The 18,778-nt window shown below is 36.6% G+C and overlaps 2 protein-coding genes across 2 annotated transcripts in view; both read left to right on the forward strand.

Annotated features, from left to right (window-relative positions):
- The window catches only part of LOC118349197, a gene marked incomplete at its 5' end in the record, with an annotated part of 8,911 nt that extends 7,785 nt beyond the window's left edge, over positions 1-1,126 (forward strand). The window contains one exon of the mRNA XM_035692788.1: positions 938-1,126. Coding sequence (XP_035548681.1) covers positions 938-1,126 — 189 coding nt within the window. The remainder of the gene's footprint in view (positions 1-937) is intronic.
- Positions 1,127-4,076: 2,950 nt separating this feature from the next.
- LOC118349198 lies at positions 4,077-11,160 on the forward strand (the record flags this gene model as incomplete). The annotated part of the gene is made up of 6 exons (XM_035692789.1): positions 4,077-5,189; positions 5,691-5,939; positions 6,387-7,022; positions 7,152-7,932; positions 8,071-8,405; positions 11,092-11,160. Coding segments are annotated over 6 exons (3,183 nt in total), but the record flags the coding sequence as incomplete, so codon positions are not given.
- Positions 11,161-18,778: the final 7,618 nt, after the last annotated feature.

Genomic DNA, 18,778 nt, shown 5'->3' on the forward strand with positions numbered 1-18,778 from the left:
CCTCTCTTCTTAGTATGAACTAGAATCTCGTTAAAATCTCCAATTAGGCACCATAGAATGTTCCTTTGATTAAGTCTAGACAACAAGTCCCATGACATTTCCCTTTTAATCACTTATGAGTGACCATAAAATCCAGTCAGAAGCCATCTGACTCTCTTCCTCTCTTCAATGATCCGACCACTAACATGTCCCAAGGAAAAATTGTGAACTTCAAAACAAATTTTTACTTTCTACATAATAGTCAAACCCCTACTTCTTCCTAATGGGTCCACCCCAAAACAACCGTCGTAGCCTATGTAACAGCCCGCTTATTCTTTTTTATGTAAAAAATTTGACTACGAGCCTCGTTATGCGTGCTGAATCTCGATTGCATCTTTCTAAAGATATTATGTGATTTCTAAAGTAAGCCAATGTTTTAAAGCCCTCAAATATTTTAAATGCCATGGAAATATTTATATAGGGTATTTCCAGTGTTATTGAACCAAACTTGATTTTAAATAAGACAATTATAATATTTTTGAAGAGCTCCAAAAATATTATAATTCTAGGAAATCATTTTAATAAAATAGTTTCAGTTATTTAAAATATTATGAGATTTAAATTATGTTGAAAACTCTAATTAATTAAATGGTTTTATTCTTTTAAAGATATTAAATAAGACTTCATTTTATTAATGATGAAATAATATTATTTTATAAACTAAAGTTTAATTTATATAATATTCTATCTTAATTCCTCTCAATGTTTTTAAGTTAAATCGGTGTTTAATCTCTTACCGTTACATCGTTTTGAGGATCCCAAGATGAAGGGTCTGGATTAAATACCCAAGCCCCATCTCTTTCTCCCTCAGTTTTGCCTCTCCTCTCTCTCTCCTCCCTCTCCCTCACACGTACGCTGCAAGCTTTCCCCCCTCTCACCCAATTCTCCCTCAACCCAGCCCGGTGCCGCCCGCCTCACCGCCACCACCATCGGCGTCCTCTCACGCCGGCGAGCTCCCACCATCGAACCCAGCCTCCATCTCGCAGGCACCTTCTCCGTCGCACGGCTCCTAGAGCCGCCGTACGCGGTTACCCAGGCCACCGCACCTCCACCACCTCACACCAGTGACCACCTCTCGCAGACCTAGCCACCACAAACCTCTCTCTCCCTCTCTATCGCACACACGCACACAACCCATAAATGGGTTTCACACGGGTTTCACCACCACCGACGGCCCTAGCGCCGCCGTGTGTCGGTTCTAGCCCCATCGAGTACCACCATGAGCTCCCCCTGACCTCTCTCCTTCCTCCTCCCGTTGACCCGAGGCCGGTAGCCCCTCCCTCACACGCACAGACTCTCCCTCACGCACGGCTTAGATTTGCCACCGTAGAGCTGCCACACCACCTTACAGATGCCACCACCACCTCGCCAAGGTCCTCCCAAGCCCTTTCATGCTTAGCCCTTTCCAGACCCGCACCTATAGCCACCTCCAGTGGCCAAAATAGCCACTGCACATGGATGACAGCCACCGTACGCGGTGTTAGCCGCCATGTACAACCCTTCTGACGTTATGAATCATGATGGTCAGCGAACAATGCATGGGTCAACCCCGACAATGGTATAACCTTCTATTTCTCGTTATTTACGTTAGTTGGTTGGTTAGGTTGTGGACTGTGCTGTTAGTAATTGTGATGTACTGTGTACGTGAAGTGTTGGACGTAGTTAGGAAGTGTGCTATGTAGTGTTGTGGACTGTGCTGTGAAGGGTGGTTGTGGAATATGTGTTATAATAGTGACTTGGCATTGTGTGGATTGGGAAGAGTATACGTGGAGTGTACTTTGTGGCATAACATGTGTGAAGGGAGTACACGTACTCCATGAGGTGAAGCGATACACCATGTGGCGTGTCGCGAAGATAAGGATGGTTGCGTAGTTGATGGGTGTAGAGCATGGTGAGTAGTGTCGGGAACTGTGGAACAGTGTCCTAAAGTAGCTGTGATGTGGCCTGTAGTCTGAGGTGACAGGTGTCACCGTATTTGACTTATGGCTGGGAGTATGTGTGAAGTACCAGAACAAGTGATAGGAACCAAGGTGGGCCTACTCTTAAAGATCCTTTGCAAGTTCCAGATGGGTCAATTACAAGATCAAGGGCCAAGAAGATCAAGGAAGCAATGCAAGGATTGGTGCAATCCACTTGGGATGAAGCCAGCAAGAGCCCAACACTGAAGATGGGTCTGAAAGAAGAAGAACCAGTTTTGATCCACTTTATTCAAGCTGTGGAAGACATGACTTAAACATACGGCCTATCGTTATTGGAGGCTTCCAATTTGGTTAAATGATTTATTTTATTAGTTTAGAATAAGTGGGCTTGAAGATGCTTGGCTCACATGTCTTATTTCTTTTGAACTATGTTTTTGGGAAGGCCTTGTATTTTGGCCAAGGGCTTATTTGGAAAATTACATTTTAGGAACTAGGGTTTCATCAATTTACTGTTGGGGTTACTGTAGCCGCGCGTACTGTAGCCGGTACTGTTCATCAAGGGTAATTTTGGGTAAAAGGGGCATTATTTTGGCTAGGGTTTTGATTAGGTTTGGCTTTAAAAACTCTTTGTAGCCTCATTTGAGAGTTAGACAATATTGAATTTTATTTGTGAGTTGAGTTTTCTCCTCTTGTTCTTGATTGAACTCTTGAACTTATCAAAGGTAAATCACAACCTTTGTGGCGTTCCTCCTTTGTAATCTGGGTTCTTGAGACGGGTTCTTCAACGGGTCTAGATTTTAATATAATCTAGGTTCTTGAAACGAGTTCTCATCGGGTCTAGATTCTCCATCCTTGACTTGATTTTGGCTTTCTTGGGGAGTTTTCAAATTGATTGTGGGTTCAAGGGAATTCATTCCCACGGGTTCATATCATTTGGTATTCAGAGCAAGGTTTCCAATCAGGTCTTATTCTATCTTTTATTTCTTGCATATTTAATTCTAGGGTGTCATTGTTCTAGGATTGATTACAAAAAAAAAAATAGTGGTGGTTAGTAGGGTTGCTGAAATTCATTGTTCTAGGGTTTGTGTTGGCTGAAATCTCTTGTTCTAGGGGCTGCCGTATATCATTTGCCCAAGGGTTTTTGAGTTATTGTTAGGGTTTTTCTCAACTGCTTATTCTTGATTGTGATCAAATCAGTTGGTGAAAGGAAAAGAAAAGAAAAGAAAAGAAAAGAAAAGAAAGGAAAAGAAAAAAAAAAAATCGTGAAAAAAAAAATCGAGATTTTTTTTTCCTTGATCCTTATCATCAAAGGGGGTGATTCTAGTTGATATCTTGTCTTATTGCTACTGTTTCATTCGTATAATTTTCTTGATTCACGTGCCATTTTTTTTTTCATTCCTTCCGTGTTTCTCTTGTTCTTGTTTCTTGGACTTAATTACTAGTTGGGATAAAACAAGGTTGCTTTGTCTTGATTGAGTCAATTAGTTCTTAAAGAACTTGAGTGGGAAAACTCTTGAGGTAAAAGGCAAAGAGAGTGTGAGACTATTATCGAAAAAAAGCCAATTAAGAGTGAAACACGAGTGGAGTGTCATTATTCGAGTGTAAACACGTGAGGGAGTGTGTGAGGTTTACTTTTTTTTTTGCCACTAACTTTCTCTTGTGTAGCGCCTAATAATGTCTCATCGGAGTAGCGCATCACCAAGGGGGAGAGCAGATAACTCATCCTTTGTGTTGCAAGCCATGCAACAACAGTTTGAGCGGTTAAACTTGGTGTTGGGTGAAGTGAGGGATAGGATGGATCATCAAGAAGCAGCGATTAGAAATCTACAAGGTAGGAGGGATAGGAGGCGATGTGAGCATAGAGTCGAAAATCAGTATGAGAATGAAGGAGATGGTGGGGAAGAGGAAGATTTAGCATCTGACGTTGGGTCGGGTAGAAATAGAGGAGTTAGGCATGAAAGAGGACTTGAGGGGAATCTAAGGGGTCGGGATGGTGTAGATAGAGACCTTGGTAGCATCAAAATGAAAATACCATCTTTCCAAGGTAGAACTGACCCTGAGGTTTATCTAGAGTGGGAGAAAAAAATAGAGTTGGTGTTTGATTGTCATAATTACTCTGAGGAGAAGAAAGTGAAGTTGGCGGTAATTGAGTTCACTGATTATGCTATTATTTGGTGGGATCAATTAGTGACCAATAGGAGAAGGAATTATGAGAGGCCTATAGAGACATGGGGAGAGTTGAAAGCTCTCATGAGGCGGAGATTTGTTCCTAGCCATTACTATAGAGACCTTTTTCAGAAATTACAAAATCTTACACAGGGGTCTAGGAGTGTGGAGGATTACCATAAGGAGATGGAGGTGGCGATGATTCGGGCTAATGTAGAGGAGGACCGAGAGGCCACCATGGCTAGATTTTTGAGTGGGTTGAATAGGGACATAGCCAATGTAATTGAATTGCAGCATTATGTGGAGATAGAGGACATGGTGCACATGGCTATGAAGGTGGAGAGGCAATTAAAGAGAAAAGGGACAGCAAGGTACACTACGGTTTCTAGCACTACTTGGAAATCAAAATGGGATAGGAATGATCCAGCTGAAGCAAAGAGAAAGACCGAACCACCTAAGGGAAAAGATGAGGGAACTAGCAACAAACCCAAGGTAGAATCCCAACCTTCACGGAATAGAGATATCAAATGTTTTAAGTGTTTGGGTTCAGGGCACATTGCTTCTCAATGTCCAAATAGGAGGGTGATGATTATGCGTGACAATGGGGAGGTGATGACTGAGAGTGAAGATGATAGTGATGAGGTGCCCGAGTTGGATGATGCTAGTGATGATGATGGAGTGGTATACCCTGTGACAGGTGAGTCTCTTGTTGCCAGGCGTGCTCTTAATGCACACATTAAGGTGGATGATGCAGAGCAACAGAGAGAGAACATTTTCCATACTAGATGCCATGTCAACAATAAGGTATGTAGTATGATCATTGATGGAGGGAGTTGTACTAATGTGGCTAGCACTACTTTGGTTGAGAAATTGAATTTACCAACCTTAAAACACTCTAGACCATACAAATTGCAGTGGTTGAATGATTGTGGAGAGGTTAGGGTGGATAAACAAGTGTTAGTTACTTTTTCTATTGGGAAGTATCAAGATGAGGTGCTTTGTGATGTTGTGCCTATGCATGCGGGCCATATTTTGTTGGGGAGGCCGTGGCAGTATGATAGGAGAGTGACACATGATGGGTTCAAGAACATGTACAGCTTTGAAAAGGAGGGCAAAACAATTAAACTTGCTCCTTTAACTCCAAGCCAGGTCTATGAGGACCAATTGAAATTGAAAAGTGAGGTTGCTCAAAAAAGAAAGAGTGAAAATGAGAGTGATCAGAAGAGAAAGAGTGAAAATGAGAGTGATCAAAAAAGGAAGAGTGAAAAAGAGATTGAGCAAAAAAGAAAGAGTGAGAGTGAATATGAGCATAAAAGAAAGAGTGAGAAAGAAAGTAGAGAGGTGGCTGAGAGTAAAGAAAAAATAGTGGAGCCACGAGAGAAAAAAGAAAGAGAGTCTTCTGAGAGAAAAGGAAAGGCAAAAGTGAGTTTCTATGCAAGAGAGAGTGAGGTTAAGAGGGCTTTCTTCGCAGATCGCCCTATGATTTTTCTTGTCTATAAAGAGTCTTATCTTACTCTTGATGAAACTAACCAGTCTCTTCCTAGTTTGGCTGTTTCTTTGTTGCAGGAGTTTGAGGATGTATTCCCGGAGGAGATGCCGAATGAGTTGCCACCCATTAGAGGCATTGAGCACCAGATTGATTTTGTGCCCGGGGCTGCTATTCCAAACCGACCAGCCTATAGGAGTAATCCAGAGGAGACAAAGGAGCTTCAGAGGCAAGTTGAGGATTTGATGAGCAAGGGGTACGTGAGGGAGAGCATGAGCCCTTGTGCAGTACCAGTGCTACTAGTGCCAAAGAAGGATGGGACGTGGAGGATGTGCATTGATTGCAGGGCGGTCAACAATATCACGGTAAAGTATCGCCATCCCATTCCTAGATTGGATGATATGCTTGATGAATTGCATGGTTCATGTATTTTCAGTAAAATTGATCTTAAAAGTGGGTACCATCAAATTAGAATGAAAGAGGGTGATGAATGGAAAACTGCTTTTAAGACTAAGTATGGGCTTTATGAATGGTTGGTTATGCCATTTGGACTTACAAATGCGCCCAGTACTTTCATGAGATTAATGAACCATGTCCTACGTGCATTCATAGGCAAGTTTGTGGTTGTGTACTTTGATGATATCTTAGTGTACAGCAAGAACTTAAATGAACATATTGAGCATTTGAGATATGTGTTTGATGTGTTGAGATGTGAAAAGTTGTATGCTAATTTCAAGAAATGTGCCTTTTGCATGGAAAAAGTTGTTTTTCTTGGTTACGTTGTTAGTACAAAGGGTATTGAGGTGGATGAAGAGAAAGTCAAGGCCATCAAGGAGTGGCCAACGCCAAAAAGCATCACTGAGGTAAGAAGCTTTCATGGGCTAGCTAGCTTTTATCGGCGTTTTGTTAAAGACTTCAGCACCATTGCTGCACCACTCACTGAGGTAATTAAAAAGAATGTTGGGTTTCATTGGGGGGCTAATCAAGAGAATGCTTTTGCCACTATTAAAGAAAGGTTGTGCTCTGCACCTGTGTTAGCATTACCTGATTTTAACAAAGCTTTTGAGATTGAATGTGATGCCTCAGGAATAGGGATTGGAGCCGTTTTGATGCAGGATAGGCGGCCCATAGCCTTCTTCAGTGAAAAGTTAAGTGGGGCATCCCTGAAGTACCCTACTTATGACAAAGAGCTTTATGCTCTTGTTCGTGCATTAGAGACTTGGCAGCACTACCTATGGCCAAGGGAATTTGTGATCCACACCGATCATGAATCATTGAAGCATCTCAAGGGTCAAGGTAAGTTGAATAAAAGGCATGCTAGATGGATGGAATACATTGAGACCTTTCCCTATGTCATCCGTTACAAGCAAGGTAAGGAGAACATTGTTGCTGATGCTCTATCCCGGAGGTATGTACTTCTTACTTCTATGAGTGCCAAAATGCTTGGGTTTGAATACGTGAAAGACATGTATGCCGATGATGCTGATTTTTCAAATGTGTATGTGGCATGTGATAAGGCGGCATTTGGTAAGTTTTACAAGCATGATGGTTATTTGTTTAAAGAAAGCAAACTTTGTCTGCCAAATTGTTCTATGCGTGAGTTATTGGTGCGTGAGGCACATGGTGGGGGGTTAATGGGACACTTTGGTGTCAAGAAAACTTTAGACATTTTGCATGAACATTTCTTTTGGCCTAAGATGAAGAGAGATGTTAACCGTATTTGTGGAAGATGCATTACATGTAGAAAGGCCAAATCTAAGGTTTTGCCACATGGGTTGTATACACCCTTACCCGTTCCTAGTGAGCCATGGGTCGACATATCTATGAACTTTGTTTTGGGGCTGCCTAGGACCAAAAGGGGTAGAGATTCTATTTTTGTTGTTGTTGATAGATTCAGTAAGATGGCACATTTCATTCCATGCCATAAAACAGATGATGCAACAAATATAGCTGACTTGTTTTTCAGGGAGATAGTGCGACTCCATGGTGTACCTAGGAGTATTGTTTCTGATAGGGATGTTAAATTCCTTAGCTACTTTTGGAAGGTGTTGTGGGGGAAATTGGGTACTAAGCTCTTATTTTCCACTACTTGTCATCCACAGACTGATGGTCAGACTGAAGTAGTTAATAGGACTTTAACTCAGCTTTTACGCACTGTTGTTCATAAGAATTTAAAAACTTGGGAGGATTGTTTGCCATTTATAGAGTTTGCATATAATAGGACGATGCATACTACTACTTCATACTCTCCTTTTGAAATTGTTTATGGATTTAATCCACTTACTCCTTTGGATTTGATGCCTTTACCTGTTGATGACAGGAGTAGTTTGGATGGACAAAAGAAGGCGGAGTTGGTGAAATCACTTCATGAGAGGGTACGGCTTCAAATTGCCCAAAAGAATGAAAGGGTTGCTTCCCAAGCCAATAAAGGACGAAGGCGTGTCATCTTTGAACCAGGAGATTGGGTTTGGGTTCACATGCGCAAAGAAAGATTCCCAGCCCATAGAAGGACTAAGTTGCATCCTCGAGGAGATGGACCTTTCCAAATTCTTGAGAAAATTAATGACAATGCATATAAAGTCGATCTTCCAGGTGAGTATAAAGTTTCTGCAACTTTCAATGTTTCTGATCTTTCTCCTTTTGATGTAGGTGAAGATTCGAGGTCGAATCCTTTTGAGGAGAGGGGGAATGATAGGAACCAAGGTGGGCCTACTCTTAAAGATCCTTTGCAAGTTCCAGATGGGCCAATTACAAGATCAAGGGCCAAGAAGATCAAGGAAGCAATGCAAGGATTGGTGCAATCCACCTGGGATGAAGCCAGCAAGAGCCCAACACTGAAGATGGGTCTGAAAGAAGAAGAACCAGTTTTGATCCACTTTATTCAAGCTGTGGAAGACATGACTTAAACATACGGCCTATCGTTATTGGAGGCTTCCAATTTGGTTAAATGATTTATTTTATTAGTTTAGAATAAGTGGGCTTGAAGATGCTTGGCTCACATGTCTTATTTCTTTTGAACTATGTTTTTGGGAAGGCCTTGTATTTTGGCCAAGGGCTTATTTGGAAAATTACATTTTAGGAACTAGGGTTTCATCAATTTACTGTTGGGGTTACTGTAGCCGCGCGTACTGTAGCCGGTACTGTTCATCAAGGGTAATTTTGGGTAAAAGGGGCATTATTTTGGCTAGGGTTTTGATTAGGTTTGGCTTTAAAAACTCTTTGTAGCCTCATTTGAGAGTTAGACAATATTGAATTTTATTTGTGAGTTGAGTTTTCTCCTCTTGTTCTTGATTGAACTCTTGAACTTATCAAAGGTAAATCACAACCTTTGTGGCGTTCCTCCTTTGTAATCTGGGTTCTTGAGACGGGTTCTTCAACGGGTCTAGATTTTAATATAATCTAGGTTCTTGAAACGAGTTCTCATCGGGTCTAGATTCTCCATCCTTGACTTGATTTTGGCTTTCTTGGGGAGTTTTCAAATTGATTGTGGGTTCAAGGGAATTCATTCCCACGGGTTCATATCAACAAGTGTAAGAGTGTGCAGCGGAAGCATGACTGGGGAATGTCATGAAGTGACTTGGTTACTGGTAGTCGTGCTTATGATGGATGAGGAGTTAGTGTAGGAGTGGCGTAGCAGGAATGTGACGAGATGTCACAATGTGACAGGAGTACGTGAGGGACAGTACTCACGATGAGTTAGGAGTTGGCATAGAAATGATGTACAGGATGTCAGGTGAAGCAACAAGGTCGCGGTGTAGTTTGGGAGTAGTCTCGAGCTATATGACGTGACATAAGGCGTAGTGGTGAATGAAGTCTTGTCGTGTTAAGTGTTGGGATGAACTATCAAAAGGGACGGGTAGTATGAAAAGTCATGCTAGTCGGGTTAAGAGAAGGTTAGTATTAGAGTATGGCACTTGTCCTTACGAGCATGTGATCAATGTGTTATATGTTGGTCTTAGGTGATAAAGGGGTAAGGCACATGTGTAATCTGGTGAGACACATGTGCCGGACGGATTCACCATATGTAATGGGTAATCTATCCTACACGGTGATTAAGTCTCAGATTTGGCTTAGAGTCGTGTGGCGTATATGGATGAGAATGAGAATTTAGTGTGAGCTAAGGTGCACGAAGGTAGTGACAAGTGTATTGTATAGAATTGGGATGCATGACTTCGTCGGTCAGAATCATGCGGCGAAATGTAGCCAATAGGAAGAGTAAGAATGTCTTAGTGTCTTAATTCTAAAGTGAATCATGGGTTTACTTTAGTGGATGAGCACTCGAGGTAAGACCTTGAGTTTGGAAGAGATAGTGATCGTAAGTAGATCTCGTAGGTTGTAACATAGTAAAGGGAACGTAAGAGCACGAGATAAAAAGAGAGTGTTTCAAGTAAAGTGTAGTGTATGCCTTCTAAGTTTAGTTGCTTATGCACCAGATAGAAGAAAATGACATCAAGGTTATGTGTATGCATGTAGGTTGCCATCTGACACGCACATGAATGGACTGCATGAAATGAGTATGGCATGGAGTACAGGTAAATATTATGTTCATACTCTTATAAAGTTTTCAAAAAAGATACGAAATGAAAATGAAATGCTTTCTTTTTACAATGCTTTACGAAACGACACGAAATATATTTTACGGAAGCATGCTAAGTGTTCAAAAGTATACGTATGTACGATCCTTCTTGGCAGCCCATTTTCACGCAACCAAAATATTAAGTGTATGCATGTGAATGGATGACTATACGTAGTATCTATTGTATGTATTTTCTAAGAAAATCAATGTTGAGGCTTACGCCTCGAGCTTTAACTGATGCTTTAAATGACGTGAAGAAAGTATGTTGTTTTAAAAGGTCCCTATGAGCTAATACTTTATGGATGCCATGAAAAAAATGATGTTTAAGTCCATGCTTTCAAATGACATTTTTCCATGAATGAACTGCTAAATGAAAAGGACTGAACTGAAAGAAATGACTGAAATGAAATGCATGAAAATACGTAACGGCCATATGAATGAATGAAAAGGGTACCAATGGACTGGGGTAGATTGCAATGCTGGGTAAGTAGTACTGATAGTGCACCCAATGCTGCCCCCTGACGGAAAAAGAGATTCCCAACCTATGGCCACGGAAGGAGTCCGGGTCTAAAAGACCGCTAACCCCAACACACGGGGTGTAATAGTGTGTACCGGCCAATGAAAGTGATAAGAAAGAATGTATAAATGTATGAATGCATCGCATTCTTTAAGAAATGAAGGCACTGATGAGAGAAAACGTTTTTACGAAAAGAAAGCCCCTTTTTAAAGAAAAAAATCTCGTCCAGTGACATTTTCAAACAAATGCACGTATGCATGTACGTATAGTATGTATGAAATGATGAATGCATGAATGAAAACCTATGATATTTTATTCTAACTGTATGAAGTAATGCTTATGAGTCATCGACTTATTTTAGTTTTTATGTATGCCCCTCTCCCCACAGGGACTGAATGAGCAGTACGCGTCAGGACGAACACGGCCCAAGGAAAAGAGCACGGAAGTTTTGGCATGAGAGTTTTAATTGCATGAGAGACCTTTTTATTTTATTGTAAGATTGATGTTTTCCGCTGTAAATCTCTTTTATTCTCAAAGAACATTTTATTTTTATAATGTAGAGTCTTGCACCTTGAGTGTGGAAGTAAAAATTTTTAAATCGATCGGTAACTTTCGTCGTCTTTTCTAAAATCATTTTATAAAAAGTCCTGCCACAAAGATAGGCGTTACAGTCTAATTACCTTCTCAAAGCTTCCAATTATATCCAAATTGGAAAAAACAAATCACAACATCATTAAAACAACTTAATCATTAAGTAAAAAAAAGTCTTGGTAGAAATGCTCGAGACCCAAAATTGGAATATCAAGCATTTCTCAAATATTATTTTAATAGAATAGATAAAAAAAAAATAGAGAATGAGATATAGAAAATTTTAGAAAGATGAGTAAAAATTAATAAAAAAAATTAAAAAAATATGATTTTTAGCTAAAGATAGGAAAAAAATTTGTTCATCCCAATTTGAATGCTTCTTATGTAGTTGGTCACTTTTCAAATCTCAAATCTTTCCCCTAAAATAAGCAGCCGGATGGAGATAGTTTTTGTAAGTTTAAGGCGATGCGGATGAATTAGAAGTTTTAGGCGATGCGGATGAAAAAATAACTTACTTTAAGTTTAAATTTGAGATTTAGCCTAAAAAAAAAAAAAAAAAAAAAAAAAAAAAAAGAAAGAGATAATCTGAACCATTTATTTAAATAACAAATGATGTGATAGGGATTTTTACTATATATTATCTTACACTGCATATTATACATATATTAATTTTGTTTCTTTTTTTATTGGACTATCTTGCACGTTGCTTTATTAGGCTTTAAAGTAAAAAAAAAAAAAAGATTCATGAGAAATGTACACTTTGGCCAATGAATAATTGTAGTGGGTGACATTTCAAATCAGTTTGATGGAAAAATCCCCCGTGAAGCATAAATCCAAAGACTTTTACCTCGCGACAATCTTTTAAGTCTATTTTTCTTAATAATGGACCCACTGTCTAGTCATTGATATTGCAAAAAAAAAAAAAAAAAAAAAAAAAAAAAAGGTAATCTAATCTCTAATTATATTCTTAGGTCTTGTAACGATGAAGTACTATTAATTTATTTTATATTTATTTAATTCCAATTATACTTAAACATATGAGTTGATTTCAAAGTTAATGACTAAAAATAAGATGAAAATATAACGTATAATATAATTTAATTATAAGTGTTAGTTTCAAGTATTTTTTAATGGATCTTACTATTTTCACGATTTTATTAAAAATATATTTTTAAATTTTCTTTACAACTTCAAGTATTTTTTAAGGGTAGCCACATTCATAAAATTAAAAAATAAAAATAATGTTAGATACAGTTTTAGGGTGTGTAAATCTTGCGTACTCTTTTTAAGAAAAATATAATGTGTATTATTAAAAAATAATTTTCTAATATAGATCCAAGATTTAATCACTTTTTTTTAAATGGAGTACACAAGACTTGTACATTCTAAGACTGTAAATATTATTTCCAAAAAAATCATCTAAAAAAATAGCCTTTGAACGTAGCTGATCCAGAGGACAATGTTCAGTCATATGCTCAACCTCTGAAGAGCTCGATTTTTCTGTAACTCAGGAACAGGGACAAAGAGCTAAGACCGGGAATAGTTGGAAGAGAAGGGTCAGAGAACATGAGAGTAAAGGTTAGTCTTTTCTTTTATTTACTGTACGTCAAAAAACGTTCGTGGTTGTCTTTGTCTAATGAAAACTTGGAAGGAGAGATGGGGAAAAGATCAAAGACCGAATTGGGAAAAACAAGTTTTGGGATAGTAGAGAAATTAGGGCTGAGCACCGACCCTTTCGGAGTCGGAGGGCCCAACCTCCGACTCCGACTCCGACTTTGTCGGAGGTCGAATCCGACCTCCGACTCCGACTCCGCACGTATAGAATCCGACTCCGACTCCGCTCCGACAAGTCGGAGCAGAGTCAGAGCGGAGTCGGATTTTTTCATTTCAAAATTCCTCACTTGGTTTACACGTAAAATTATGGAGATCATTTTGTTATGTATTAAACTATAATGCCAAATCTGGAAATAAACATAGAAAAAATCAACATTACCAAAAACAGAGACATGGGTTTAGACTTTGGGTAACCTACCGAATCTTCAATGGGCAGTGATTGATCTATGATCGAATTCGAGGGACGGTGTTCCGTGTTTGCACAGCTGCAATACACCTCAAGAGGCCATCGACGGTGACGACGGGTCACGGACTCGCGGGACCTAGGGTTTCAAGGGAAACTGCGAGAGAGGCTACGCCGACGCGAGAGAGGGGCTGCGCGAGAGGAGCTGCGAGAGACTGAGAGAGGAGCTGCGCGAGGGAGGGGCTGCGAGCCTGCGAGAGGGAGGGGACTCAGGGGAGGGCTGCAGGCCTGCGACGCGTGCGAGACGGAGAGAGCGGAGGGCTAGATTGAAGATGAAGACGGAAGAAATAAGAATTGAAGATGAAAGAGGGGGAAATGCCGAAATGGAACTCCGAACTGATTAATTAACAAGTATAAACGGCGCCGTATTGTACTATACAATACTAATCTATTTTATATATTATATATATATATATAAATGAAGATTCACAACAAAATTATATGATATATATTATTATATATGAATATTAAATAAATGCAACATATATGAAATATTAGTAATACACTAATATACTTGCTATATATATATATTAAATCTCTAATCTCTTATACTTGATATATATATTAATATATTAAATCTCTAATCTCTTATACTTGATATATATATATATTAATATATATATAAATATTAGTTATACACTAATAGTATTAGTATATTAGTATTAGTATTAATATTAGTTATACTAATAGTTATATTAGTATTAGTTATTATTAATAATATATATTATACTAACAATGATATTAATACTATATATAGTTACAGTGATTAGTATAACTATATTAGTATTAGTTATAGTGATTTAGTATAACTATATAATATATTAGTATAAGTTATAGTGGTTTAATATAGTTATAATACTATAAGTTATAACTATAGTCTATATTAGTATTACTATTAGTTATAGTGATTAGCATAATTATATATTAGTATTTGCTATAGTGATTTTAATTTAGTATAACTATATAATAGTATTAGTATAAATATTATACTAACTATATCACTAATAGTATTAGTACACTAATGTCTAAAGACTAATACTAGTATATCACTATAGTTAATAATTTAATAGTACCCTATAGTAATATAACTATATTAGTATAAGTTATAGTGATTTAATATAGTTATAATACTATAAGTTATAACTATAGTCTATATAATAGTATTAGTATAAATATTATGCTAACTATATCACTAATTGTATTAGTACACTAATGTATAATACTAGTATATTACTATACTAAATATATAGTAATATAGTATTAGTAATTAATACTATAGTGATTTGTATAGTAATTTATATATAGGCTTAAAGTGGTTTACTAATTTATATATAGTAATTAATACTATTAGTAATTTATATGAATAATACTTTAGTTATTATACATTAGTATTATATGTTATTATAAATTTATAGATTAGTGTTTATTCATTAGTATTACAATATTACATGTTGATGTTATTATGCATCTTAGTGTTTATAGTATATTATAGTCATATACTAAACTATTATTAGTCAATTTAGTCTATATATTATAGTATAAATATATTATTTAACTAGTATATTATTGAGTTTAACTAACTATATAAGATATAGTTGTATAAAATTTAAATAATTAATATATAGAAAAACACATCTTTTTATAAAAAATGTATAAAATCGGAGGCGGAGGCGGAGTCGGAGGGACACGTCGGAGGCGGAGGCGGAGTCGGAGGCGGAGGATCGGAGTCGGATCGGAGCAAAGTCGGAGTCGGATCATCAGTGAATCCGAATCCGACTCCGACTCCGACTTTCAAGAGGAAAAAACCTCCGACTCCGAATCCGACAAGTCGGAGTCGGAGCGGAGCCGGAGCGGAGTCGGATTCGGAGTCGGATTGTCGGATTTTTGCTCAGCCCTAAGAGAAATGGGTGGAGGTTGCTAGCTAGCCCCACCGAGAGCCGGGACTTGGAAACTCTTGGATAGTTAAGAATCTTTACGCAAAGGAAAAGTGTCCTAAGATAGTCTTTTTTATGGAATCAAATTTTAAGGATATAAAAAAATGTATGAAAAAAAGGCATTTAGCCTCATCGGGACCCATCCTAGGTGGGTGTAGCACGACTCATAATCTTTCTCTATTTTTTCCTTATTATTTTTCTACTCATTTATTTCTACATCTTTAAATACTTATTTTTTTGTCTTTGGGGAAAGAGCAGAAGAAAATTCTTTAACTTGATTTTTTTCACATTTTCGTAATTATTTGTTATAGCCATGTTTTTTTTATTTTTCATACGTAACATTTAGACTACTTATCTCTCTAAACGATAATATTTTTAAAATCAATACTTTCGTAACAATAATATTTAAAAAAAAATTGGATCATCTCAAAGGTGAAATTTTTTCAAGTTTTAACTATAACAAATATAAGCATAAAAGAAAGTATAGATGATTAAAAAAATAATTTGTTTTATTGATTAGAATAAAATATTTGTAAAAAATAATTTAGGGATGAACAATAGCTCAAATATTTAGAGAGCCACTAGTAACATCCCAAAAACTTTCCATAAAATAGGGAGTTAGATGGAGTGGTTTTTGTCAAAAAAATTAAAAATTTAAGGAATGAGATGCTATACGCATCCGGATGCTAATGCTCTAAATATGAGGAGTTGTTGTTCATCCCAAAATACTTTTTACAAATATTCCATTCTAACCAATAAAACATTTTTTTTTTTTTTGTCATTTACACTTTCTCTCATGCTCATATTTGTCATAATTGAAATTTGAAAAAATGTCACAATTGAGATGATCCATTTAAAAAAAAAAAATTGGACATTTGTGAAAATATGATTTTTTTAAATATGATTTTTACAAAAACGTTGATTTTAAAAATATGATCGTTTAGAGAGATAAGTAGTTGACACCAGATAAGCTTTAGATTACTTCTGGCAGGTAGTTTCAACAGATGATCAATATAAAAAAGTTATGAGATTCACCCAAAAACACAGAAAAAACAACTCTAATGTTCAATTGAAAGTTATCAAAACTCAAGAATATCGAAATCAACCCACAAGCCAGGTTGTAATAGCTATAATTCGAAAATATCATAATTTTATCAAAAATAGAAAAATCTCAAAAAACACACCAAAAATAAAGACATAAAGAAAGAAGTAATTTTCAAAAAAATCTGACCAAAATCGGGTTTAAAATCATTTTCTAAATAAGAAATGAAATATTACCAAAGAAGGTAAAAAAAAAAAAATCTAAAATTAGAGATTTGAAAGGGAAAACAACTTATTTTTGTTTCGAAAACAATGGACATGAGCATATCTTGGTGACCACAATATGCGCACCGAAAATAGCTTTTCGAATTGGGGTAATATGCACAATTTCGATACTTTTAGCTAAAATTATGACTAAAATACCAACACGTGCTCAAAACTGTCCCAAATCAAGAAAATATCACTGTTGCCTGTTGTACTTGCACTGATTTGCCGTCTCAAGATAGTTCAGCGCCATAAACGTGCAATCTGACAACTCAGCATCATTTGACTCAGATTCTCTTACATTAATAGTTTAAAAAAAATTTGTTACAAATGAAAAATAAAAAATATGTGTACAACAATAATTAAATAATTATAAAAATGTGAAAAAAATAAGTTAAAAAATTTCTTCTGCACTTTTCTCGAAAGACAAACAATGAGTAGTTAAATATGTATAAATAAATGAGCAGAAAATCTAATAAAGAAAGAAGAGTTAGTCTATTTATAATCCCTAAATGGGGACTGCTCATATAAGCCCATACAGATATATTTAAAAAGATTTTAAAATTACAATAATATCATTTTTAAAATAATATATTTTTTCTCTTTTACCCTCATTTATCAATGGGACTGCATACACAATTCTTACTCAGAACTACAAATAGAATTTCTTAAGAAAGAATAGAGAAAGACTGTTAATATAAGAGAGAAAGAGTAATATTATATACAGTCGTAGAGTACGCAAGTACCGCGCAGTCATTTTGAAAAATAGTGATATCTATTATTAAAAAATTAATTAATTTTCATGTATGTCTCATTTTTATTCTTTTTAAAAAAAATAAATTATACCGCACTTACGCATTCGACGACTGCAAATATTATTTCTCTCAAATGATATGTGACTTTTGTTTTTTCGTCCAAAGTATGGTGAAACGATTTGCTGTTTTCCGAAACCCGATGACCACCACTCCCCCTCTCCTCGAGATTCCTAGACTACCGGTCCTTCAAACGGCCGAAGGCTTTTGTCAAATGGAAAGGCGCGTGAGTCACACACGCGGGTCATAGCAGCGCATGTGATTCACGCGCCACCACACTAGGAAGCTTCTACTGCCACGACGTGCGGTGTTTCTGGGACCAGGGATCTTGGTTTCTTCAGACTCGACTGGCCGCCACACTCTTAACGTGGCACGTGTCCCCCACGCGCCACCACAATTTTTTTGTTTCTTGTATTTTACTTTACTCAAGCTGAATATTTGGATTTACAGTTATAATCCATCATTTTCACATTTATCATTATGTTTATTATTATTTCTTTTTGTTTAGGTAAAAATAAAGCATGTTGGAAGCTGAGCCTATCTTGACCACCCAATGGCTGCGAATTTCAATTTCTGGGCACCACCAAAGTGGCCCTTGTGGTGGCTAGTAGGGGTGAGAATCGGGTGGTCCGGACCGGAAAAACCAACCTGACTGACCAATTCGGTCTGGACCGGACTGGACCGGGAGTGGTTTCGGTCTGGTCCAGTCCGAAATTCAAAGGACCGAATGAATTCGGTCTGGTCCACGGTCCAGTGGTTTTTCGGACCGGACCAGACCGAATTAAATATATATATATAATTTAATAATTTACATATATTAAGTATATAATTTTCATTTGACTAATTAACCTAATCCTATCACTAACTCATCATTAAGTAATTATTAACTAATACTAATATTTATAATTTTATACTAATAGTAATATTTATAATTTTATAGTAATACTAAATTATTAATATTTATACTAATGCAAGTATTATATTAATAGTCTAGACTCTACTTCTAGACTCTAATATGATATTAAAAAATATATATACTAATAGAATATTAGTAATAGTCTAATATAGACTAAGACATTAGTTAATAGTTATAGTTATAGTAATATAGTTATAACTTATACTAAATCATTATAACTAATATTAGTATATTACTAACATATAGCCATACTATATTACTAATAGTCTAGTACTAATACTATTAATCTATTATATAGTTATAACTTATATTAATCATGATTGATAATAACTAATCACTATAAGTCTATAGTATTAAATTATTAATGTATTATTAAAATTAATGTATTAAGTCTATAGTATTAAATTAGTATTATTAATATTAATGTATTAAATTATTAATGA

Source organism: Juglans regia, chromosome 8, assembly GCF_001411555.2.
Source record: "Juglans regia cultivar Chandler chromosome 8, Walnut 2.0, whole genome shotgun sequence".
Classification (NCBI taxonomy): Eukaryota; Viridiplantae; Streptophyta; class Magnoliopsida; order Fagales; family Juglandaceae; genus Juglans; species Juglans regia.